Here is a 26,523-nt window from a genome sequence, read left to right as displayed (position 1 = left end):
CCAATTTGTTATTTTAATATCGGTATCAGCCTTGATTTTCACAATCAGTGCATCACTTAGCCAACATGTCAGGCAGATTTTATTACCCATTATCCGTTCTAAAGAAATGCTCATATCTGCCGATACTGCTAATTTACTCTTTGAGCTAATATCTGCTGATACTAATATACTGAAAATATTGTGCACTTTTTTCTCGCCCTGTTGCAAAGAGCTAATAAGATTAAACCGGTCAGCATATTTGGTTCAGGTGCTAAAGTTAGCCTGCTAGCTAGCTAGCTAGCTTGTCATACATGCAGATGTTACGGTTTGTGATTCAGCTTTGGCTTGGAGCGCTGCTATAATTTTGCATTTGTGTTGAGCATTGTTGTGAGGGTTTGAATTTTAATGAATGTGGTGCTGTGGTTAAAACTATGAATGGCAGCAGAACTGCCAGCAGGTCAAACACCAGCTAGTAACTCTAGACTTTTGAAACTTACATCAAAATCTATTGTGAAATCTATTGTGAATGGGCACAATGTGTTCCTGATATAGCAGCTAAAGTGCCAATGTAATGTAACCCAACCCCCCTAAACCATTCCCTGGAAAGTCCTGGAAAATGATCTCTTGAAAAGAATGGGAACCCTGGAAAGGTCACAAAAACAAGTCTAATAGATTGTTGCTGAGCTTTCTTAGAGACTCGCACTGCTGAGATTTTCTCTCCTGTTCACCATAAAAAAAGCAAATCAGAGAAGGTAGCAGATAAGTTCTGCCCAATTAAACACCTCTTCTTTGAATTGGCAGTAAGGTACATTAGCAGTAAACAGATGTGATATAAGAGATAAACATTTGATGGTGCATACCAGGTCTGCACAATAGGAGGAAAATATACAACGTGCAATATCACTGTTCAAAATTGCAGTTATGATAAACTGTTAAACAAACAAACATGTTCCTCTGTGCGTGTTTTATTTAGCACACTACATTATCAGAAGCAAACAGCACACATCCATCTGATTAGCAGTCTGCAGAACTACAAATGGAAACCGGGAGCACAGATTGATAAACAACTGTTTGGTGTTATGAGGAGATAAAAAAGTATGGACACTACGGCAGAAGAGCTTTAGATCAGTCCACTTCATGAGCAGAGTCAGACTCTGGTCCACCATCTATGATCTCTGTTTACAGACTTCATGTCCTCAGGTAAATCACCTGTAAAATCACATATTTATATCATGTGCCCAGCTAGATCACCTGTAAAATCACATATTTATATCATGTGCCCAGCTAGATCACCTGTAAAATCACATATTTATATCATGTCCTCAGCTAAATCACCTGTAAAATCACATATTTATATCATGTCCTCAGGTAAATCACCTGTAAAATCACATATTTATATCATGTTCTCAGGTAAATCACCTGTAAAATCACATATTTATATCATGTCCTCAGGTAAATCACCTGTAAAATCACATATTTATATCATGTGCCCAGCTAGATCACCTGTAAAATCACATATTTATATCATGTGCCCAGCTAGATCACCTGTAAAATCACATATTTATATCATGTCCTCAGCTAAATCCCCTGTAAAATCACATATTTATATCATGTGCTCAGGTAAATCACCTGTAAAATCACATATTTATATCATGTCCTCAGCTAAATCCCCTGTAAAATCACATATTTATATCATGTGCTCAGGTAAATCCCCTGTAAAATCACACATTTATATCATGTCCTCAGCTAAATCCCCTGTAAAATCACATATTTATATCATGTGCTCAGGTAAATCCCCTGTAAAATCACATATTTATATCATGTCCTCAGGTAAATCCCCTGTAAAATCACATATTTATATCATGTCCTCAGGTAAATCCCCTGTAAAATCACATATTTATATCATGTCCTCAGGTAAATCACCTGTAAAATCACTGCATTTTGACATAGACTGTAGAAAAAATTGGACTAAGCGTGTGTGACGTGAGCCGTCTGCTTACAATAGACTCAAACTCCTCTTGAAGCCAATCCCCAGTAGCATCCATATTGAAATTGTGGTCTCAGTCGAACTTTGGATCAACCTTACAGCTCGCCCACTGAGCTCAACTTCCTGTCAGCTAGCTGCTAGCGCTCTGACAGAAACATAGCTCATAGCTTCTGCCTGTTGAGGTATCTGTCAATCAAATGAGACTGGCCAATCAGTTTACAGTGAGGTTTTTCCTAAATATAATCTAAACGATTGTTGTTACCCCCCCCCACAGTACAGTGAGAGCACATGACAACATTATCTAATGAGACAAGTTTGTTTTTTTGAACCAGGCTGTAAACCAGTTTATTTCTAGTGTCAAAAAACAGCTTATTAAAAGGTGTTCAGATGGACTTCTGGTGTTCCTGCAGCCAGCCTCAAGTGGTCACTCGCTGTATTGCAATTTTTTGCACATCCTTACTGGCTTCATTTTTCGGGACCGGAGGTTGCTGCTTGTAGTTATATCATGTCCTCCGCTAAACAATGAATGCTACTGACGTTTCTTGTAATGATGACAAAATAGTTGACTGTCTTCTACGTGATGTTTTTGTTTTTTGTTGTTTAGATGTAAGTTTTTGTGTCTGGGTCATGTTTTGGGCTGGAATTATGAGGAGAGAGCTGGTAGGCCCCTGAAGGTGTGAAAATGACCTCGGCAAAGCATAGAGTTTCTGACCGACCACTTTCTTCCATGGTACAAAAAGAAGAACCGTGCCTTCTGTAGCAAAATTATCTCCATGCATGGCAATGCACCATCTCGTGCTGCAAAGAATACCTCTGTCATTGGCTGCTATGGGAATAAAAGGAGAGAAACTCATGGTGTGGCCCCCATCCTCCCTGACCTCAACCCTGTTGAGAACCTTTGGAGCATCCTCAAGCTAAAGATCTATGAGGGTGGGAGGCAGTTCATATCAAAACAGCAGCTCTGGAAGGATATTCTGACATACTGCAAAGAAATTCAAGCAGAAACTCTTCAAAAACTCACAAGTTCAATGGATGCAAGAATAGTGAAGGTGATATCAAAGAAGGGCTCCTGTGTTAACATGGAACTTGTCCTGTTAAGATGTTTTTGATTGAAATAGCTTTGATTTCAGTAAATATGACCTAATGCTGCAAACTCAACAAATGACCATTTTCAGTTCTTTACAACCTATAAAATGTTTTGAAACTCTGTTGTGAATAATAATGTGAACAGTGCAGTGAGTTTTTTTATTTAAAAAATAGTTATCATTGGGCGGTTTGTTTAATAAAATTTGAATTATGCTGTGATGGTTGATGACTTAAAGTTATACTGACTGTCATTTGCATCGAATATTTAGGAAAATTAGAGAAAAAAATCATTTGCATACTAGTTTGGAATGCGTTGTAAACTATGTCAGTGTCATCTGCACCTCTGTCTTGTATGATATTGTTAAATTATGATAAGAATTTTTGATTTATATTGCCCAGCCCCACTATACGTACTACGCCTCACTATGTAGCATAGAATGATTCATTTATTTTCCAGTCTGGAAGATCATAAGACATCCAGTGTATTTCAATACAGAACAACAGTATAGTTTAGTCCATATTTGGGCCTTATTATAGATGAGAATGTAAATCCAATGTTTTCTTTCCTTCACTGTGACTCTATTTAGAGACTGGATTGTGCATCTATAGATGTGAAAGTATTAGGAGCACTTCTCTACTTCCTGTCAGATGGCACTGTTCTGAGGTCCAACGTTTCTGCCTCCTGTAGTTCACATTTTAATGAATATCAGTGTTTGCCTCTGTATAGATGCCAGTTCACTGAGATCCAGTGTCTCTGCCCTCCTACAGATGACAGTATGTCTGGAGCAAGTGTTTCTGATGTCAACGACCGTCTTTCTGCTCTGGAGCTTCGGGTTCAGCAGCAGGAGGACGAGCTGACGGTGATGAAAGCTGCTCTTGCTGATGTCCTTCGCCGCCTTGCTGCCTCTGAAGTGTCTGCGTCGTCCTCAACAAAGAAACAACATGGAGGGAAAGGTAATGTCAAAAATTTCAGTTCTTTGTACTAAATCAATGTGTGCTATCTAGAAATAAATTAGGGCTGCAACTAACAGCTATGTTAATAATCAATTCAGTGCCCTGCCCCCAACTAAGCAATGAATGAGATTTAAAAAGTGGCCTCAAAGCCTGGTCTGTTTCCACATGCATTCCTGCACACCTGGAGCAGTGAAGTGGCTGCTTGCAAAACAAAATGCATCAGGTCTCGTGCTGCGTGTGATATAGTGACAGCAGCATGCATTTGTGGTCATGACTTCGGTGTTCAGGGTGCAGCCAACTTTTTAGTAAGGGAAAAAGCTTTTGAAACTGTCTTAAACACTGGATTTAAGGATTATTATTTAAAATTAAATGATGGAAGGCTGTGCTACATCAAATAGGGTATGAAGCCAATGGAGTCACACTCAGAAAAAAAGCAAAACAATTGCTCCACCTCACTCCTCATGTACAAACACACACACTTCAGGATTATTTAGATGAAATCACTGATTTATCCTGAATGATGGATTTGTGAGAGATCCTTTCATAGTGCAGCAAGAGTCATTTAACTACTACCCCTGGAAAACAATATTTTATCACAGAAAAGCAACAAATCAAACAGCTTTTTTGCACATTTTTAAAAAGGGAAGCCTTTGCATGTGAAGATTTTTGGCACACATCATGGTCACTTCCTGATTGGTCAATCCATCATATGGCCATATGTGTGTTCTGTAGGTCAGCTCTCCATCTCTGTTGCTTTTATTTAGTGGTACATAAACCTGTGCACACACCTCAGCTATTGCTTCTCTAGCTAGTGCACACACATCTTTCTCCTCATCAAGTTCATCAGTTTTCCAATCACAGAATTATTCTCAGCTTGCAAATGTCTCTCATGTCTGTCATGAAACAGCAGTTTCTGTAACCATGATATTAATAAATGAAAATGTGTGAATAAAGCACAAGCTTAAGTCGACCAAGTGATGAACAGCTAAAGCTGCAAGCATAGACCAGCCTGCGGCCTGCTTGGCCATGAATGATGATCAGCTGATCCTCTCCTATATTCCCTGTTTATTTTATTTTCTCCAGACACATGTGAGCCGTTTTATTTTACGCCATGCACACGGTGGAAAATGAACTCAGGAAAAAATGGTCACGTTTCTGGATACTTGTGGTTAGACTTTACCCGATCAGGTTCCTCTCTAAACTAGATGTTGTGTTGCCAGTTAGCTGTTGAACTGCTTGTGTTAACAGCAGTGCTCTGCCCCCAGGCGGTGCTGCCCTGCGTGAAGCTTACTCCATGTCCTGTATCGCTAATGGAGGAAATTCTGGACGAAAGAGAGACTCCACCTCTGTCACCAGGAAGGAGACGGTGTCATCTGCCGCCAAGAGGTTAAACACACTCACACGCAAACATTGTTGTTGGTTTCAAGATTTCTTCTCTGTTTGCACTGTCTCACTGTTCTGTTAACTGTTGATGATTTTCCTTCAGGCTTTTTGATTTAAGCCTCCAGAATGCCTGCTGAACAAATCTGATAGATGTTACTGATACAGTCAAAAATAGCTGGCAATACAGATATCAGTGGACAACCTGAGATTACTTCTTGGACTGCAGCAGAATGAATGGGTTTATTTCATGTTCCACATGTGGGGGGAAATCAGTCAGTACGTTTACATGCAGAAAGAGCATTGTGTGAGTCCAACTAAAAATGCATACAAACTTGTTAGACCAGCTAAAATTGTCAGACTAATGCACCTGGAACTAGATTTATTCTTGCATATTTACACCCTTAATCAGACCCAGGATGGACTAATGTTCTACTCATGCTCCATGGTTTCCATGCTGGACTTTACCTCATAGGTTGATGATCAGAAATACAAAGAATAACAGAAGCCATGCACCTGTCTGTCTTTCAATATCATTGTAACAGAGATGGCCTGTGTCTTATTTATGCTAAAAATAAAAATAAAAAGTCTGAAGAAAACACACAGAGCTGTTTTTTCCATAATACACAGCTCAAGTTTACCACTGGCTACCTTTGTGTAAATGCCAAGTAGAAAAAGGTCCATAGGAAGTTGCTGAAAGGGGGCATATCACCATCAGCAGAGGCAGGTAGACGTACTCTCCTTAATGAATAGATTCACCCCTGTGCATGTGGGACAAGGACAGTAGTCCAGTTAAATGGCCTGATTGGGCCACCACTGTAGCTAAACTTGAGTTTGCATGTAAACGTACTGAGGAAATGATTAGACTTCTGTCATGAACTGTAGAACCAGAGTGTCCTGGCCTCACACAGTCCTGGTTTTGTCCACAGTGGAGCAGACAGGAAGGAGGAGGTCAACAGCCGGCGGTCTCAGAAGGATTTTGGTGGTTTGAGTCACTGCAGTAGAAGTAGCGTAGGCAGTAGATGTAAAGTAGAACACATAGATGTAGAATAGAACCAGTAGAGAAAGTCCAGTCTGTTGTTTGTGGTGTCATACGGTCCTGGTTTTGTCCACAGTGGAACAGACAAGAAGAAGGAGAGCAGCAGCCAGCGGTCTCAGATGGAGGAGATCCAGGAACGTGAGGAGCCTCCTCGCCTAAAGAACTCATCCCCCTCTCCCTCCTCCCCCCACCCTCCCCAGACCCCCCAGACTCCTCAGACCCCTCAGACCCCCCAGAACCCCCAGCCGCAGAGAGCGGCCCAGTGCGCTGACACCAGTAAAGGCCACACCCCTCCTAAAAGGTTTTACTTTGTATTCTGTCAGCTGGATCTAAGCTCCCTTCTTGCTGATGCTGCTCTGACATCTCTCTGGCTTTGGTTACTAACCCTACCCCTGAGGACCCACAGTTCTCCTGCTTTGCCAACACCTAATGACTTGCCCCAGATCCAGTCTGGGGGCTCCTGGTGTGCATAACAGTCCCTCTAGGTGTGGATAGACAGAGCCATACCCAGCAGGACTGTGGCTCCTCAGTAGGCGGCCTGTTGATTTTATGGACATCATAGAGTCTCCTCAGATCTCCTGGAGATAAAACTCTTCTCAGACCTTCTAGAGACAGCCTCCTCAGACCTCCAGGGCCAGGTTGTTCAAAAGATTTTAGATGAACCAAATTTGGTTTCAACATCCCCCTCATATAATCCCTACTATGATCACATAATCCAGCTCATTTTGTCAGATTTTCAAAAACTAAAAACTAAAAAACTTTATTAGATCAACCTAATCTAGGCACTGACATTTAAAGGTATAACGTGTAGCTGTCGCTTTAATTTTATAAGAAAATATCAAATAGATGTAAATAGAACCCAGCAGAAGTCAATGAAACAGGTCTAAGGTCTTTATTTAAGAGCCTCAAACTAATTTCATTCTGCCTCAGAGAAAATAAAGCAGCAGCCATTGTACGTGCCACTCAGCTCTGCTTCATCGCCGATATGCTGCAGGTCTATTTCCAGTGCTGGCCGCTGCCAAACGGCGTCAGTCCACGCAGAGCGGATTGATCAACACAGCTGGAAAAACTTGGAAAGTAATCGGTCAGCTTCAAAATAAAATACAATGCACAAACTCCAGATAGTAAATCATCAATTTTCCAATGTTACACCTCATCCTGCAGCACAAACAAAAGGTCGTCCGGAGGTCAAAGCTACTTTACTTTTTACTTTTGAGGTAAAATATATTAAATGAAATATTACATGAAACCACAGATTCTTTGTAGCAAATATTTAGCATTAACTTCAAAAAGTCCTCACCCACAGTGGAAATAATAAAATTATGGAATCATGTCAAAATTAAAGGCAAATCAACCCCAGACGGGGTTTTTATAAACTAGTTCATAACTGCTTTGTCAAGGTTTTGGTCAATTTTTGACCCCCCTAAGATCTTTGGCGCCACCCCCTGGGGGGTCCTGGACCCCAGGTTGGGAATCAGTGCTCTAGACACACTTCCAGTGTGAGGTCACCAGTGTTCTGTCAGAGCAAAACCACGGTGCAGCGTAGCACAGCGCATCCATGGCATGTAGAAATTATGGGTCACAGTATGACTAAAGATCAGGGGAAGAGCAGACACATCTTTTCTGTCAGACATGCTGTTCTTTGCTCTTTATTTCATGAATAAATGTGGTCTAGTTGTGATAAGACTGCCACTATAGCCACAGCTGAGCCAAGTGCTTAGCATTGGTGTAAGAAAAAACCCAAACAGTACCAGGGTTCAAGTGAAGCACAGAAAACTTTGTTGTAACTTGGTCCAGGTGGTATCAGATGCTACTTATTTTACCCCAAAAATGTTTTTGGACGCCAGAGAAATCCATAATTTTTGTTGCTGTTATGGGTGTCGGACTTTTATAAAATGATATAATTTTTGATTTACATTAGGGTCAGGGATTGACAGGTAGGCTGCATATCTGATGTCACAGAGTGATCTTCAGCTCTCTGTACGTCTCTGAGCATGATTGGTCGTTCTCTGTCTCCAGACTGAGCTGTTCTCTTGTTCACGACTGGAGAATGAAACCGCTCGGATCAGCTTTACCGTAAAACTGATCGTGTTCAACAGCTTTAGTAATCGTTTTCATTGAAAGCCCTCTGGCGGTGGAATTTTCATTCAGTATTGTACGTTTTAGGAATTTTCAATCCAGACTACCAGGGCTTTAAAGGGGACATCATGATGTAGACTTTGTCCGCAAGGTCGCCAAAATCCACACAAACTGAAATATCCTCAAAGCATTAGATAAAATTTAATTTTTAGTGTTGATGCTCTCTATGAGGAAATTCCTTTATCATTTTATCGCCCTATTTTGTGTCATTCAAGCAGAATAGATTTCTAATAAAAGTGTTTTAAAGTATAAAATATATTGTCAAAAATCCATTTTGGTTTAACAGTAAAAGTTATTTTAGATTTTTTCCTTATTCCAGTCTGAGTCCAGTCCTCTGCTAGGATCAGGATGATCCTTAATATTTTGGATTTTGATTATCGCAATCCAGCTAAAAACTTTTGAACACAAGCTGGTTTAATCCAGATTAAACCTGGATTGGATTACTCAACCATGTTTAATCCTTTTTTAAAAATTTGAACTGTGACTCTAAAAGAATTATTCCTCGATAGCTTTAAACCTGCTGGATTAGTTTTGAACTACCGGGTCCAGGAGGTCTGGGCATCCCATCAGGCCTCCGCGATGTCTGAGAGAAAATGAGTCCCCTGGAAATCTGAGGCCCTTAGGAGATCACAGGGCCTTCTTCACCAACATCTCTGAGAGTTTCTCTACATTTGATGTCTAAGAGGAGTCTGATTCATGACCCTGCAGTGTCATCTGCATTCTTAAACTGATAAATGCCGTGTCCTCATAAGCTGGAGGGTCATGCCAGTTGTGTCTAATTGGCACCGATACATGCCACTCCATTGAGGATTAAAGGTTTCCAGACTTTGTGTTTGCTTTTCTTATGAATGTGTTATCTCAAGAACAACGTTGAGGAATTTTGCACAAATGTCCACCCTGACTCTCGGATGGTCTGATTACATTTTGAAGCTTAAAGCTCATTATTTTATGCTTCGATCGACCACTAAACACTTGCTTGGCTTCATACATTAAATCTTTCATTTTGCAGTTTAGAACAAGCATTGTATTGTTGAATTAACCCTTTATGGTCTACAATAAAACAAGTCCGCCAGAGCATATCTTTACATTTTTACATGCTGTAGTGCTGTTTTTTGGAATATTTGAATTGGCTATACATCAATATAACCATTAGAACCCAAGTTTTAATGATATGTATGTGATAAGTCTATAGTAACAAATTAAATTGCTTAAAAGCTGTATCCCTCAAAAATATGGTTATAAAAAAGTTGCACAAGATCATTTCGAACCAAAAAATTAATATTTTGAGTATGTTCATAACTTCATTTTTGACATACACTCATCTTTAGAAACTGTGGCAAAAATGAAAATAAAATAAAACTGTGCTCAATTTGCAAAAAGACAGCATCTTCTTTAAAGAATAAACTATGTACAGTAGTGCAGTCAAATCTCTCAGTGTGCCAGATACTTCTGAGCATGCATGTGTTTGCAGAAGAGCATGCTGAAACAATAATTAGTGTTCCTTGTGACCTGCAAGAAAACAACACAATTATAGCCCGGATTATATCATATTACATTGTTTTTGATGTGTGTGCTTCATACTACATTTCTGCAAGAGAAGGAAGGATATTGCTAGAAGGAAACAGTACTCTGGAACACACTGAATGTGTGATGTGTTAGTGTTACTCCTCCAGTTTTATATGCAAAAAGAATTATTGCTCCACCTCCTTTGGTTACAATTCTACCCGTGGTTAAAAATAGTTATGCAAACGGAAGTGCTGGCAATCCTGTAGGTTTTAAAGGATAAAACGCTGATGATATTTAGCTGTTTATGTGCATTACATAATAATACTAATGAAAATGCACTAGTTCTGCACTGGCATATCAGCTCTCACATCAATGCTCTTTAGTGTTTTTATTTATATTTCTGTATTTTATGAAGCAAACTGTGGTGAATGTCAGACTCCTCTTGGACTCTAGGGTTTTTTTTAAGAACAAATGATATCCAAAGAAAGCTTGTTGATTAAGGCCCAGTGCTGAGTTTTCCTGCAGTCTTTAAAGGCCTCGTTGAGATCATGGAGTCTCCCCTGACCTCCCTGAGATCATGCTGTGTCCCGACTCATCCTTGAGGTTTAAACTTTGCTGGCTGAATGCTCAGACTTGGCTTTGTTTGTGTTTGTGTGTTTTAAACTTCTGTTGTCCTCTGTGAATCCTCTGGACCTGCTCTTCTCTAATGGGGATTCGCTGTGACTTTTCTGGAGATCACAGAATCTCCAAAGCCCCCCTCCTTCCCTCCTCTTTTTGCTGATAGATGACTCAGTCTGGACTTTTAAAGGCTACTAATATTTTCTCCTCCCAGCCTCACCTAAGGAACTTCTCCTCCCTTTCCTCCTCCTCTTCCTCTTCTTCCTCTTCCTCAGCAGGCCTTCTGCATCCTGGGGCTTCATGTTTTGATGTATTCCAGCTCACTAACCTCTTTCTGGGTTGTGTGTTGAACTTCTGTCTGCTGGGTTTTATATCTTTGGAGGATGAAATGAGTCATTGAGGTGTTTGTTTAGCACCACAGACTGAATCTACAGCATTTAGGACTAAAAAAGTATTCGATATGATATTTTTTTGTTAAAAAAAAAAAAAAAAAAATCTAACCTGTATGGACCAATTGCAAAATGTCACACAGGGACTTTTATTAACAGTCAGCTGCACGTTATCAACATGTTCGTTATAATAGCATTAAAATAAAGAGTAAAAGGAGTGATCAAAAATGCATTTTGGTCTACCATTTTTAATTGTGTTTTTGGTTGATAAGAATAATGCTGTTAGTGGTTCTTACTGTTAATATCACTTTAACTGAGCATCAGGCCTCGCATCCTTTTATTTTATGAAACATCATAAATGATATTTTCTTATTTTTTTATCATGTTTGAGATTATACTGATGTATGTTAAACCCTTAAAAACCCAATCTCATTGTCTGAGTTTACAGCAGGTTTTAATAAATCAGTTTTCTCTGATAGACAAAAAGATTGACTTTTACAGATTGGAATAAACCTTGCAAGGCAGATGGATGCCCATTTCCTTGTTTTTCACTGGCGAATCCATCTTGTTAAGCTCCCGTCTGAACCGTTTGGGCCCGGTTAGCCAGTGACAGGACCAATCAGCAACGAGGGGCAGTACTTTCAGGCACGGCAGTGTCGTGACAAACAAGCAGCAGCAAGAGCTGGTGCAGTTATGGAGGAAGAGATTAGCGTGGATGCTGCTAAAGCACCAGTTTTTTTTTTTTTTTAAGGTTTATTTTTGGGCATTTTGTGCCTTTATTTGATAGAGGAGAGGACAGTGGATAGAGTCGGAAACAGGGAAGAGAGCAGGGAGAGACATGCGCTAAAGGGCCTCGGGCCAGATTCGAACCCGGGCCGCCCGCTTACATGGGGCGCACACGGGCGCCTTATCCATTCTGGCGTCTCTGCTAAAGCACCAGTTTTATCAGAACTTGATGACATGTCTTCATGAAAAGAAGAACAAAGATCAGCAGTGAGTTGGTTTCTTTTCAAAAACGACAAAAGTCAAGTATTAACATGTCTACAGTTGCCATGTTTCGCGTTAAATCCTTGGTAGCAGCGCAAGCGCCGCTCGATAGCTGCTACGTCATGTGTTTTGTTGCTCTGTTTGGCCCATGGAGATGTGACAGATAGAACGTTCATCCAATCACACTCCAAGTTTTTTTCAAATCCTCTGCCTTTTCTCAAATGTTTCCTATTGAAGCTTTCCCAGATGGATGTGTGAAACAAATCCATCTGGCGTGTCAGGTTAGATTTGAATTAGATTAATTCAGAAATGTTTATCGAGCCAGCACTGCTCTGAACAGCCTAAACCTTAACAGATTTTATTGACTCCATCTTTAACAGGTAATTAGATTTTCCTGCCTCCACTGGTCAGCCACACCCACTTTGCTCAGTCTCCAATCAAAGGTCAGGCTCCTCATTCACTGTAACACACCTTGGCATGGACTAAGAGCAGACTGTGCCACTGAGAGAGAGAGGGAGAGCTTGGTTATTTAATGAATTCGAGCATAGCCTGACATGACTCCCCACTGGTGGTTTTGACTTGTTGGTTCATGTCACATCACTCGATTCTGAACTTGTCTGTCAGCCGTGAAGCTAATCATGAAAACTTGAGGTTTTTCACTCAGTAAATTCTTAGGATGTTTGTTAATTTGAGGCTGCCATGAACTCTGCTGCCTCAGGGGTGGTGCAGGCGGGGAGAGCTCTGATCAGGTGTTTTTACAAAAAATGATTTTGTTATAATATCGATGCATGCTGCACCATTCGTTAATAATGTGCAATTGTAATTCGGGCTTTGAATATTGGCTCTATATACAATTTAGAATGTAAAGCAGTGTTACTCAACCCTGCTCAACCAAAGAGCCAAATTGTTGAAAAATACCTTTGCAAGAGCCACAATCTAAGTGGTGAAAAGTGGCAAAAACAGCTTGAAGTAGCAATAAAAATAAGTTAAAGGTGGCAGAAATGGTCAAAAAGAAACAAAAATGGGTGAAAAGGGGTAAAAATCGGGAGGAAAAGTGGAAAAGGGGCCAGAAAGTAGAAAAAATGTGTGAGAAGTAACAAAAAATAAGTTACAGTTGTCATAAAATGGTCCTATAGTGTCAAAAACGTGCCAGTAAAAATTAGTGAAAAGTGGCAAAAATAGGCAAAAAATAGGAAACAAGTGGTATTTCGTGGCATAAGATAAATGGGTGAAAAGTGGTGAAAATGGGATAAAAGTGACAAAAATGGGTAAAACGTTACAAAATAAAAGGTGTCAAAGTGGGCAAAAACGTAGGAAAAAAGTGGTATTTAATGGCAACTGATATCTTTAAAGGGCAAAAATGGGATAAAAGCCAAAACTGGAACAAAATGGTGAAAATGGGAAAAAGGTTTCCCTTTTTTAAGGTTTTCTGGGAAAATAATATTTAAAATTACGACGTAAAAGAGCCACAAATCATCACAAAAGAGCCACATGTTGAGTATCACTGGTGTAGAGTTTAAGATTGGACCCACAAACTTACACCAGGTGAAGCCTTTTTCCTTGTTCATCCTCAGTCCTTAAACTTTCAGGTATGTTTTGAAGACTGAAGTTTGGGTCTGAGACACATATTTTAAATATCAGTATCAATTAAAGTAAATCTTTGAATCTTTTTTCAAAACTACAGTTTCTAATGGAGATGCCCAGATAGCTCAGAAATAGATAATTTTGGCCATTTTTATTAAAAATAAGCAATCAGTAGATTGAATTTCCTGCTTCTAATACTTCAAGTGAAGCGCTATGCTTTTGGTGTACAGTAATCATATAGGCTAATTGAATTGCCAGCTAATAATCATCAACATTGTGAATCCAATTAATCTCTGCTTCTCAAAGCAGCCGTGGTAAAATCCCTCAAATCTTTTAAGTCCCTTTCATTAGAATATTAATCCTGTGCTGAAATCCACATGTAAGTCGTTAGGATGAAAGCTACTTAGCTAATTAAACCAGGTGACATTTTACATTATGGTGAAGGTGAATAAATGTCATCATTATGTTACCAAATGTGACTTTCTGAAAAGGAAATGTATGTTTTCATAAGAATAAAGTTGATGGGAGATTTGCTCTTAGCTTTGAAAACCTCGAGTTCACTGACCAGCCAATAAACCAGCTGCTTTGTCAAAACAAAACATGCTCAGCAACTCTCTTTGGATCAGCTGATCTCACTCACAGATGATTGGTTAAGGCAGAAAGACTAGTGATGGGAGCATCCCAGAGAACCGGGTCCTTATTTCTGATTTATCTCTGTGGTTTATATAACATCAGCACTTCTCTGTCTGTGAAGCAGAAACACTCATCCATCGTTCAGTCCGAAAATTATAAATCGGATATCAGTGACTCCTTTCCTCCTCCATTACTACTGTCATCCTCCTGCTGTTGCAGCTCTGTGCAGATTTGGACTGTCTGTGTGTTTGATTGTGTGTTTTCAGAGGGCCAAGTGTGAAGAGATCCTCCGGGATGGAGCGCTCCCAGAGCAGCACCTGGGACAGTTCAGATGAAACCAGGAACAAGCTGGTGAAAGCTGCGTCCACCTCTAAACTACTCAGTAAAATGGTGAAGAATGCTGACAGGTAAAAACATCCCAAAGACTGATAATTCTACCCAGATGAGTTACAGTATGTTACTGTGTGCTAAATACAGTTTGTTCTGTAAAGAGTCGTGAAATAAATCTGTGACCACTGCCTCCTAAAGTGTGGCTTGTAGCCCCCAGGTAGACCTCAGGGGTTCTGCAGGTGGGCTGCAAGCGAGAGCACATTTACAATAAATCAAAACCATAAACAGAATTTTTTTTAAATTGAAATCACAATTTAAATGATGGTTAAATACTTGATGACAGTTTTATATTACTTACAAGAACAAAAAAACAACAATGACAGATTTAACTTCATTGTCACCTTGTCATCAATTTTGTCTAGTTTTTTAATTTTTGTGTTTTTCATTTTATTTATTTCTCTTTTTTTTGCTGGAAATGTAACAAGTTTGTTTCCTTTTTTCTTCTTTTAGACACAAAGATCCGGTGGTAAATCAAGGTAAATGCAGTTATTTAATTTTTTGTTTTTTTAGAAGGTAAAAGGCTGTCGTCATCATCATCATCATCATCATCAGTGATGGTTGATAGAAAATAGCATCAGCACTGATGATGTGATATACAGCACTTCACAGGCATTTACGGTTCCTGTTCAAAAATTCAAACATCTCCTGTCATGACTCAGGGATAATGAGGATGAGGATGATGATGAGGATGATGATGATGATTTCAGCATGGTGGCTCAGAGATCTGCCCCATGTATCAGATCTTTATAAAATCCCCATGATGACATCTGACAAGGATACCGAGGTTAATATCAGAGGACCTAGATATTTGTTCATGCATCCTTGTAAAAATGAATATTGAAAAAGTGCTTGTAGTTTATCTGTAGCTGCTTGCCATCAAAACTCTGCAATTGTGTCATGTTTTATATGTTTCATCTTGTTGATTTACGTGAGTCACATTTCATCTGGCATAATTTTAAGTTCTTTCTTCATTGTTCATGTTTTTTTTTCTGATTAATAAACTCAGAGTGAAGCGAGTCGGTTAGTTTTAGCTTCATGAAACAGCCCCTCATTCCTGCCTAAAGACAGGAAACACAAATAGAGACAGACTAAGATCATCTTCAGCGTCACTGTTCAGACCTCTGAGGAGAATTTCATCAAGATAGATGAAGGGAACGCCAGGCTTATTTTGATAAGTCAAAAGACAGTTCAGTCCATTCAGTTTTTGTTTTACTGCTTTAAAATCATTAAAACACAACACAGAGCCAGCCTGTTCTGCAGCAGGTTGACTGTCAAGATAAATAATATCTTTTTTATGTAGTACCTTTAAAAACAGATGTCTGCAAAGTGTTCTGACAGATGGCAAAGTCAGGAAGGTAACATAATAGCCATCAGCGTCCAGGCCAACAGAGAGAAATTCAAAGGCAAGAGCAAAATGTGAAAAACTAAAGCAGAATGAATTTAAATATTGTAATAAGATAGAGAGAGAGGTCCTGCCATTAAGATAAAGAAATGCAATTGAAGAGGATGAAAAGCAGTAAAGAATGATGATTAGTTCAGAAAAATTATAATCATGAGACAACAGCACATCACAGGATATTAAACAAAAATAAAGTCTGAAACACATGTATGAAAACTAAATTAGTAGATAAATGAAAGCAAGAAAGGAAGCTAAAAGCAGGAAATCAGATAAGAAATCAGATAAGTGATGGGGACAAATTAAAAGACATCATTACAAAACTGAGAATGGAAAAGTTGCTATTAGCAAGTTGTTTCAAAGAAGTTAGCTGATTCTGCAGACTTCTTCTCCTCAGGAAAGCCTTTCCAAAGTCAAAGTGCCCCGATGGCAAAATATAGTAATAAATAAGCTTCATTTAGTTATGGATCAAAAAAGTGTAAACTGCCCGTAGGTTTTTTTTAAACAATGTATCACTAATATTTGAGTAAACAAACATGTTGGACATTTTCTTATATTGTGACCACTGGCGTTCATGAAAAGTTTGTTTTTGTCAATCAAATATTTTTTCAGTTAAAGAACTAAAATCCCTCTGTTAACTTTACTTTGTAAAGAGTAGGATACAAGAAATTAAAATTTAAATGTTGGACATAAAAGAGACCAAAAAAAATTAAAATTGATTTAAAAAGATGCCACCTGTTTACAGTATCTTCTCCTTGTCATAGTTTAATTGTTAACATAATTATTATAATTAAATTTCACTTTGGAGAGAGTGTTCAAGTTTGATACCAACGTGGGTGCTATCCTTGATCAAATTCCTTCCCTGGCACTGTCTAAGCAAATGAACTTATCTTGAGAAGGCAGGATTCCTTACAGACTGCATAATACTGTAAACATCTGAGGCTTCATTGAGGAAACTGCACACATTCTGTTCACAAGGATTAAGCAGTATCCATTTTTTAAAACCATTAAACCTTCACAGATTTTCCTCTGGTACCTCTGTTGGAACAAATTTCAGGGTTCGAATATAATTCTAAATATTTAAAAATTCATTAATATTTGAAAGGTGAAGTTACTATTGAGCTTGTTTTGAAAATATTTTTGCTGTTTATAATCGCTTTCGAGTCTCTACGCTTTATCCTTGGCCTCTGCTTCACCTATACGTAAAATAGGAACCAAATGTTTCGTCACATCACACGTGACATGTTGAACAATAACACACCAAAACACAGAGGCGCAGCAATGGCTGCCATTGGGGATGTTTATCACCAAGGTGGTGCACACACTGGTGGGGATTTGGCAAGTGAGGCTTCGCTACATCAAGAGATGCTGATGCACAAGAGTAAAACTGCGATGCCCGCCGACAGTTACCCGCTGTCGTGGTGAAAACATTCTGGTCCAGGTATCCTCTCCTGTCTCAGCTGGCACGCTGTTACCTGTGCATCCCAGGCACCTCTGTGAGGGCAGAGAGGGTTTTCTCCATGGCTGGACGATAGTGAACAAAAACCATGGATTCAGAAAACGTGGATCACCTCGTGATTTTGGCTAAAAACATGTAGGAACAAGATAGTACCAACATTTTTAAAAATGTGTTGTTCATTATAAACATGTCATCACTACTATAAGTGGCACAATTTAATTTATTTTGTCTGACATTTAATTTCTAAGGCCTCTAATTAAGATTACATTAAAATTAACATTAACTACTTATGCTTTCAGCTCATTATTTCTTCCTTGCTATCTGTAATGTAATATTGACAGCCCTAGTGGTTTTACTACCAGGTGTTAAAAAGCCACACAATAGAACAGCGCTATTCAACTACAAATTCAGCTGGGCCAAATTTTAAAATCAAGAAATTTAGTCGGGCTGGACATGTTCAGCGCACAGTAAGCAGCTGATAATGTCAAATTTTTAACCTTTACAGATCAATTTGATGAAAAATCTCCACTTTTCATTCATAGTTTCCCTTTTAAATTTGGCAACATGACAAAAGCACATGAAAAAGTGATTGAAAAAAACACAACAGAGCTGTATTTGAACACAATCTGAGGCAGTAGAAATGTTTTTTTTTTCACTTAAATAGAAATAAAATAAATAGAATGAAAAATAGATGAACTTCTGTAAATAATTATTTTGGGCACATCTTACACAGGCATATCTTAAAGTGTATAAAACAACTAAATTTGCACAGTTTTAGCTACAGTTGAAAAGGAAGTTTTATACTCAATTTTTTGCGGCTTCTTCTGTCAGCATCGCTAGCCTCGCTTCAAAACAATGCAGTGCATTGTAGGTAGACTACTGCTAACGCAGTGTTGTGTTCATGGTCTGTAATACTGTGGGTATTTATGAAGACTTGCGAAACAGGTTTCCCTCTGCATCTCTAGCATGACCACAGGTTGGGCCACTCAGGGTTTGGTTCTGGGCTGCATGTGGCCCCTGGGCCTCCAATTGAATAAGCCTGCAATAGAAGAAGCAGCTGGACCAGGCATTTCAGTCAGTTCTTTTACAAAAATGCTTCAAGTCTTAGAAAAAAGAGAGACGGTTTATCACAGAGGTGCTGGAAGTGGTTCATAGTTGGAGCATTGTTCTCACACCTCGCAGGCAGACTGAGTTACATCAGGACAGAAGATCACATTAATTCTTTCTTTTCTTCCTCTGTCTGTGTAATATAGACGCTCCCTTTTCCCCTTCATTTAGAGGAAGTATGAGGAAAAATAACCCCAAACCATTACCAGACAGGATCTAGTGATGTGAAGAAATGATCCGTGTGATAGAGATCAGCCATAAATCAATGTTGAGCTCTGTTCAGCCGTAAAGGAAGCATAAAGGCTCCGCCTACTTTAGCACTGAAAACAACCAACAAGAGCCACACGTTGAGCATCCCTGCCTTAGAGCATTATTTTAAACATGCAATAATGTGTATTACTTACTAAAACCATAGTCATACTATATCTGACATTCTTAAATTTAAATAAATGTAGAGTTTAAAACTAGTTAAATAATTACCATCTATTAGTGCTGTTGTTCTCAGATTTACTGTATTTATCTCTCATTAAAAACGGCCACAGATATTCTGTGAACCAGTCAAAACCAACATGAATGCCCTAAATAATTCGAGTGAGGCTTTCTTATGCTATGTTGATGAAATATCCCCCTGGTCTCAGTGCTCCCTCATTTTGACAGAGCTGATGCTGATGTTGTTGTTGTTTGTGTTGTTTTTATTTCTTTAGTTGTTTTTGTTTGAGTCGTAAAAGCTTTTTTTCTGTTTGTGTTTTTATTTGTGTTGTTGGTGTTGTTGAGTGATATTGTCTTTGTCTCAAACCAGCGAAAATGTCAACAAGAGAGAAAAACAGCCAAGCTGGTAAGTCCTGAACTGTTGCTGCAGTGAGCTAGCAGGCTAACAACAGGCTAACAACAGGCTAACGTGATGCTAACAGCAGCTGATTGATTTTCTCCTGCCCTGAATCAATCTCGTCTTTCTGTCTCTCTCTGCTCTACATCGTCAGCCTCGCTCACTCAACTGCTCTCGCTCTCCTTCAGATTGATCAGGTGATGTCACACCTGACTGTGGCTCCGCCCCCTGCTCTCCTTTACCTCCATTTAAGGTGGAACCGGTGCTACCTGTAAATGTATTAAGCTGTCAGATGCAATAATTTATTAGTAGTCCATTCAATGGCACAAAAGAAGCCTGACTCAGCGCCTAACATGAATTATGCCGTTTGACTCTGATGTTGCTTTCATACTGATTGGCAAGTAATTCAAAGAGCAACTAAACCCCAGAGGCTCAGCTGAGGTGGATCTAGGCTAAAGGCTAATTTGGGATCCTGAGGAGAAAAAAATGACTTTACCTTCGATCCTAGAGAGTCACAGTGATCTCACTGATTGATGGAGCCTGCTTTCACCACCAAACCTTTGCTGTAAGCTTCTACAAACCCCAATGCCAACAACACTGGGACGTTTTGTAAAATGTGACTTAAAAGAGAGTACACTGATTTGTAAATCCTTTTCAACCCACATTCAAACAAATACAGCCCAGCACAAAGACAAGATATGTGATGTTTGAATGTAAACATTTTTATTTGGGGCAATATACACACATTCTGAATTTGATACCTTGACCATTTTCCAAAAAAAATCTAGACAAAAGTTAAAAAAAATCGCCTGGAACATTCCATAGGTAAGTAGGTTAATTGTTACCAGGTGATTATACCATGATTGGGTATAAAGAAGCACCCCATAAGACTCAGTTATTCTCAAACAATGGTGGCATTTCACCATCTACATTCCATTGTATCATAAACAGACTCGGAAAATCTAGAGGAATCTGCATCCATCATTCTTTGATGGATATTACAATGTTGGCTCTGGAAAATTTTTGAAGACCTCTGTCAGCTAACATAGTGTGTCACTGCACTTTAAAAGCCAAAAGCTAGTGTGTAATGCTGACCTAACAACAGAGGTCTATGCTAAAACTCTAAAAAGACTGACACCTGAGACCCTCTCACATCTAAAGACAATTTGTCGGCAACGCTGCTGAGTTTTTAATCTCCAGACTAAGATTTTACAATGACTGTGGGTCACTAACTACAAGACTGGAACACAATTCTTTCTGAGATTATTTCCCAGAATAAAGAATAAATAAGACGGAATAAAGACCGCCTTAAAACGGCTAAAACGAGTCTTATGACCACCTCACAACTGAGACGATGGGAGCGAGCTGCAGTTTTAGCAGGACTCCCAGGATTTTACTCCGCCTTTGGAATTTTGTCTGCGACTTTGAAATCGGAGGGAAAGTTGTTAGGTGTAAGGCCGGCCTAAGTACACTAAGTGTGCTGTAATCAATGCAAAGTTCAAAAGCCAGCATCTGTGGTGGTGTTGGGGTGTTTTAGTGCCCATGGGTTACTTGCATAGCTCTGAAGGCACCATAAATACTGAGAAGTATAGTAAGTTTTGGCAAAGCATATGCTTCTGTTCAGACATTTTATTATAGGGACATTCCTGCTTATTTCAGCAACATAATGCCAAGCCACATTCTACTCAAATTACAACAGCATGGCTTCAGAGTGAAAGAGTGCCACTTTCAAAGTGGCCTCCATGATCTGGGCTGCAAGAAGCAGCAGTTTAATATTCAAACAATCTGTATCTTTAGTCCCAAGACATTAACAGATTGTCGGTGGAAGGAACAGTGGTGCAACACAGTGGTAGTCATGCTCCTGTTCCAACTTTTATGGAATGTGTTATTTCCAAAAAACCAACAAAGTTTCTCAGTTTTCGCCTGAAATGTCTTGTTTTCGCATGTATTCAATTGAATATAGGTTGAAATGATTTGCAAATCAATGTTTTCTGCTTTGGTCACATTTTAAACAATATCCCAACATTTTTGGAATTGTGGTTTGTACACAAAAGGATTTGAATGGGGAAATTTACTTCTGAAACCACAGCTATGGAAGAACTGTGTGAAAGCTAGAACCACCTAAGTCGCCTGCTTCCATATCAGCAAATAGAAAAATCCATCCGCAGTAGCCAGGTTTCAACCTGTAGAGGACGGCGACTATTTAAGTTTCTTACACAAAATGTGAAATTCAAATACTTAATTCACAAATGCTGAGCTTTGGACCCAGATTGATCAACGATAGCACTATCCACAGAGCTGAAAAAGTGGTCTGGGGGTTCTGTTGCTTTTTAACATCAACTTAAATTGAGATTTTCTCGTTCGTATCCATCTGTGATTGTAAGGAGGTAAACAAAGACAGGGCAGGTGTTTCTGTCTGATCTGCTTCTACTGCTTCACCTGCTTCACCTGAATGTCATCGGTGCTGCTTCACTTGCTCCTCTTCTGTTCCTTACCTGTCCTTTAAATATCCCTCACCCGTCTATCACCTGTACCTGAGCTGCCCCTAATGTGTCCTGGTCTCGTCCCTCACATTTCTCTCACCCTCTGTCTGACTAACGTTTAGTGTTTTTGGATCTGTGCTTTGGTTTAACAAACTTTTAAGGTCTCACACTGTTGATCTGACTGTCAATCAGGCTGAGATTTTTAACTTTATTTAACTACAAAGTCCCCTCACTAGACACAACCATTTTGATGTTTATTCACATAATGTCCTCATGTATGTTTAAAGAATGTCAGCTAATGATGGAAACCTGATGAGGTCCCAGGCTTAGAGATCCTGTTTAAATGACAACAGTTGACCCTTTGTGAAGCCCTGCTCTCCATTGGTAGAAAATCTCTTGTCCCAAAGCTCCTTCCCATTTGAAACAATATGAAATACCTTTGTTTAGAGTAATAACTACCTTAACATGCCATATTATCGGCATTATAAATGTTTCTCTTACCTTTAAGCAGGAACTACTCTTAGTGTTCGTCAGGGCGCTAAATTTTCAGCACAGTTTTCCAGAGTTGAAACTATAGGAAGTATTAATTGAAGAAACAGGATAAAAAGTACTCCAGATTATGACATGGATATCTTAGTTTGCTCTTGCAGACTCCCAAACACACCCTTTAACCATGTTGAAGTAAAGAAATGAAGGACACAATCTCACCACAGGACACAGAAAAGAGTGAAAGCTTGCCCTACTGAAGTAGCTCACCTATGGTTTCTTTGAGAGGGGGCTCTCTGATTGGTGGGCCAGTTGACCAGTCAGAGCCAACAAAGGGTCAATTGAGTTCCTGCATGTCTTAGCTGACATGCTCATAAATGTCACCTCGTCATCTCTTCAAGTCAGCGTGTTTTAATTGCTGCCTGTTTGTGTGCTTTTTGCAGAGGGAAATGCCATCAAGATGTTCATGCGTGGTCGGCCGATCACCATGTTCATCCCTTCAGATGTGGAGAACTACGACGAAGTTCGGACAGAACTCCCCCCGGAAAGACTCAAGCTGGAATGGGTGTATCCTTTATGCTGCTTAAAGGGGGCGATGTTACTCTGAATTAAAGAAGTGCTTCTTGTATTAATCAGAAGATTTACTAAACCAACATTGTAAGCAGGAATACTAAAAACCTCAGGGCTGTATGTTGCACAAAATTACTTAACCTCATCATACTGTAGCACCAAACAAGAGAACACGCATGCGCAGATTTGACTTCAGACTTAAAGTGGATTCTAGGTTTGAGACCTGAGCCCAGACATTATATTATGTATTTCTGGTGCACTTCAAATACAAACTGAATGTCACCTCCTCACACCATGCATAGCCTTTTGTAATGGAAGTGAGAGCAGCACTCAACAGAAAGTCACCTGCTGCAGCTGATATAAGACTTTAAGACACAGGTGGTCGTCATGTTTAGGAGGAGTACCGCCTTAAAACCCCCAAGAGTCTTTAAAACTCCACCAAAGATTTGCGATGCAGTGAGACCGTGTTAGAGCGTTGCTGGCAACAGTTGCAGCGGTCTGAACCGAGCTGTTGCAGCTTGTTTCAAGTCATCTGATGATGCCTGTGATCATTCTCATCAAGTTGCAGATGACTGGTTTTAAAACGTTGCAAGAAGATAATTTACTTTCACTCCTCTTCATCAGCTGTGCACATATGCAGGATGCATGGTGCTAAATGAGCTAATACATGAGAAATTAAAGGCTGTAGGAGCTAAATCTGTGTGGGGAAAATTATTTTCATCAAGTATCTTGGATGTGACAAGACTGAGCTAGAAAAGCAATTTTGTGTTTATTTGTGCTGTGAAATTTCGCTGCCCCGCTGCGATGATGATGACAATCAATAAAACTTTATTTATGTAGCACTTTTCATACAAGACAATGTGGCACAAAGTGCTTTACAAAAAGGCAAGTAATTTAAAGAAGATAAAAGGAAATATGACCCAAACCCACTCCACCCAACCCTCTAACCCACCCACCCTGCATTCTATACACAATATTGGCAAAGTGCATCATAAATAAGAGCTCCATAAGAACAGGAAACTCATGTACGCACTGAGGAAACGCCATCTCAATGGTTTAAAATGAGTAAACACTGAAGCTTAGATTAAAGTGTGGAATAAAATACTATAGAATAAAATAAAAAGTAAATTAAAATGAAATAAAAATAAATAAAAGAAGGGTGCTGTAATGAGGAAAAAAATGCCTTAGTCATTAAAGCATGAATAAAAGAGCTGGATGTTACACTTTATTAATACGATGACAATGCAGGAAAAAATCTTGAATGTGCGGTACCGTCCGTCTTGTAGAAAGAGATTTAACTTGAGTAACTTCAGACATATTTCTCTTTAAGTTCAGTGACTGTGAGAGTCATTGGTTCAAGTCTTCAGTCGCAGCAGAGTGAACTGAAATGAGTTCAGATGACTCATCAGATACCACATAGGTGATCAGGTTTAGGTTCTTTTGAGGTGTTTTCCTCCTTGACTGCCTGCAGTTATGGTTACCGTGGCAGAGACTGCAGAGCTAACATCTACCTCCTTCCAACTGGGGAGATTGTTTACTTCATTGCCTCTGTTGTGGTTCTTTTTAACTACGAAGAGCGAACTCAGAGACATTACCTCGGACACACGGACTGTGTCAAGTGGTATGAAAACACACATTAATCATCTGCTGCTTTCCTACTGGTGGGACTGTGTTGACATGTGTCTAATATCATTGTTCGTCTCTTTTTCAGTTTAGCCATTCATCCTGATAAGATCCGGATTGCTACAGGACAGATTGCAGGAGTGGACAAAGATGGGCGGGTAGGGTTATAAGACATTTTTAAAGCCATATTTTCATGTTTTCTAATAATAGCTGCCGATTCATCTTTTAAAATTATACTTTTTTCTGATCTTTTCAGCCGCTGCAGCCCCATGTTCGTATCTGGGACAGCGTCAGTTTATCGACTCTGCAGGTTATTGGTTTGGGAACATTTGAGCGAGGCGTCGGCTCCCTGGCTTTTTCCAAAGCTGTGAGTATCACCCAGGTGCATGCTAGTTCATGTTTGCCACATTGATCAAACCTCCCACGCAGTTTATTATTAGATTCAAATTATGATCACAAATCTTTACATTAAAGTAGAAAAATGAGGTGAGAAGTTAAGAATGCAACAAAAACATTTTTTAATTCAAAAAATAAAAGTTAAATTCAGAATCTTTTTTTCTGTCTTGTCAAATATGAGCAGCATTTACTTCTTCTGCTTAAACCTCCAACATTTACTGCAGTGACATTGCTGTTGGATGGGATAGAGCTGGACAACTTTGGAAAAATATCTAATTGTGATTATTTTGACTCCTTCCAAAATCAATTTGGATTGCTGTATTGGGGCAAATTATTACTATTAATTATTATTAGGGGGTTATGTAAAGGGTTCCGTATCTTTGTGTTGTTTTTCGTTTCTTTGTTTGTATGTGTACAAGATAACTCGAGAACGGAAAGTCGGATCTTCACCAAACTTTTAGGGAATATTGGGATGGTGACAGGGAAGAATCGATTAGATTTTGGTGATGATCCACGCACCTGTTCGGTTTTTGTCTGACTTTGAAATTTTGAACAATATAATAAACAATGGGAGCGTAAGTTCCTCGGTGGCGCTGCTTAGGCGTGGGTCTCCTCAGACGACCATTCTAGTTTTTTATGTTATCCTCCTCTTCAATAAGAGAACACATACAAAGATAACGAAAGTAGGATTTTTTTTTGCAAACCTTTCTAAATGAATGACACTTGAATACTTACATGATGTGCAGACCTGTGGTTGTTTTTTTCCAAGGCAAACATAAGATTAGTTTAAAATCCCAAGGCACATCACATCCATATCCATGAAAAATCTCTGTAAAATGTGTCAGTTTCTTTGCCTTTGGACAATGGGAGAAATTATCCTATTGTGCTTATTCCAGGATATTTTAACTATAATAAATCAATAAATTACCAACTTCAAACATCAGGCATATGTATGCTAACAAAAGCAGCAGTCAGAGATGATTAAGTTGTTCTTCTGGATGATGCTTGCGCCTTTATTTTTGAGTCTCTGTCTTACATCTTGTATTAAATCTCCGTCTCTTTATCAGGACTCCGGTCAGCACCTGAGTGTCATCGACGACTGTAACGATCACATGCTGACAGTCTGGGATTGGCAGAAGAAGTCAAAGATTGCTGAGATCAAGGTAATTATTTTGCATACATAATATATGACACTATTCTCTGTTAAGTTTTATCTTGTCATAATGTAAAATATTTAGTTATTTTGTTTCACAGAAGAATTATATACTTATACTTGGTATTACAATTGGACAAATGTTCACAGGGATTCACAACAGTTCTTTATTCATAGAATCTTGGACTGTTATCTAGTGCAGGCCATAGATGGAGGAATTTTTAAAGTTTTTTATGCTGGTTGGATTCTAACAGAAGTAGACATGGTTAATGGTCTTGTTTTCTCATTGTTAAAGTTATAGAAGTATTCCTCGTGCCATACATCCCTTTTCAGCTTAAATTTGTGTGAATGCA

General features: G+C 39.2%; 1 protein-coding gene across 3 annotated transcripts in view; it reads left to right on the top strand.

Moving 5' to 3' along the window:
• Nucleotides 1–26,523, top strand: part of LOC121511500 (echinoderm microtubule-associated protein-like 4) — a 47,701-nt gene that overhangs the window by 3,818 nt on the left and 17,360 nt on the right. The window contains exons 2-12 of one of the 3 annotated variants that reach the window (XM_041790235.1): nucleotides 3,821–4,006; nucleotides 5,272–5,392; nucleotides 6,502–6,726; nucleotides 14,548–14,688; nucleotides 15,122–15,147; nucleotides 19,433–19,468; nucleotides 22,872–22,995; nucleotides 24,470–24,619; nucleotides 24,710–24,779; nucleotides 24,878–24,988; nucleotides 26,085–26,180. In XM_041790235.1, coding sequence (XP_041646169.1) covers nucleotides 3,821–4,006; nucleotides 5,272–5,392; nucleotides 6,502–6,726; nucleotides 14,548–14,688; nucleotides 15,122–15,147; nucleotides 19,433–19,468; nucleotides 22,872–22,995; nucleotides 24,470–24,619; nucleotides 24,710–24,779; nucleotides 24,878–24,988; nucleotides 26,085–26,180 — 1,286 coding nt within the window. The remainder of the gene's footprint in view (nucleotides 1–3,820; nucleotides 4,007–5,271; nucleotides 5,393–6,501; nucleotides 6,727–14,547; nucleotides 14,689–15,121; nucleotides 15,148–19,432; nucleotides 19,469–22,871; nucleotides 22,996–24,469; nucleotides 24,620–24,709; nucleotides 24,780–24,877; nucleotides 24,989–26,084; nucleotides 26,181–26,523) is intronic. The other 2 variants (XM_041790236.1, XM_041790237.1) reach the window with 2 other exon arrangements.

Source organism: Cheilinus undulatus, linkage group 6 (genome assembly GCF_018320785.1).
Source record: "Cheilinus undulatus linkage group 6, ASM1832078v1, whole genome shotgun sequence".
In the NCBI taxonomy this organism is placed as follows: domain Eukaryota; kingdom Metazoa; phylum Chordata; class Actinopteri; order Labriformes; family Labridae; genus Cheilinus; species Cheilinus undulatus.
The sequence above is the reverse complement of the archived record's forward strand: the minus strand, read 5'-3'. Positions and strand labels throughout refer to the sequence as shown.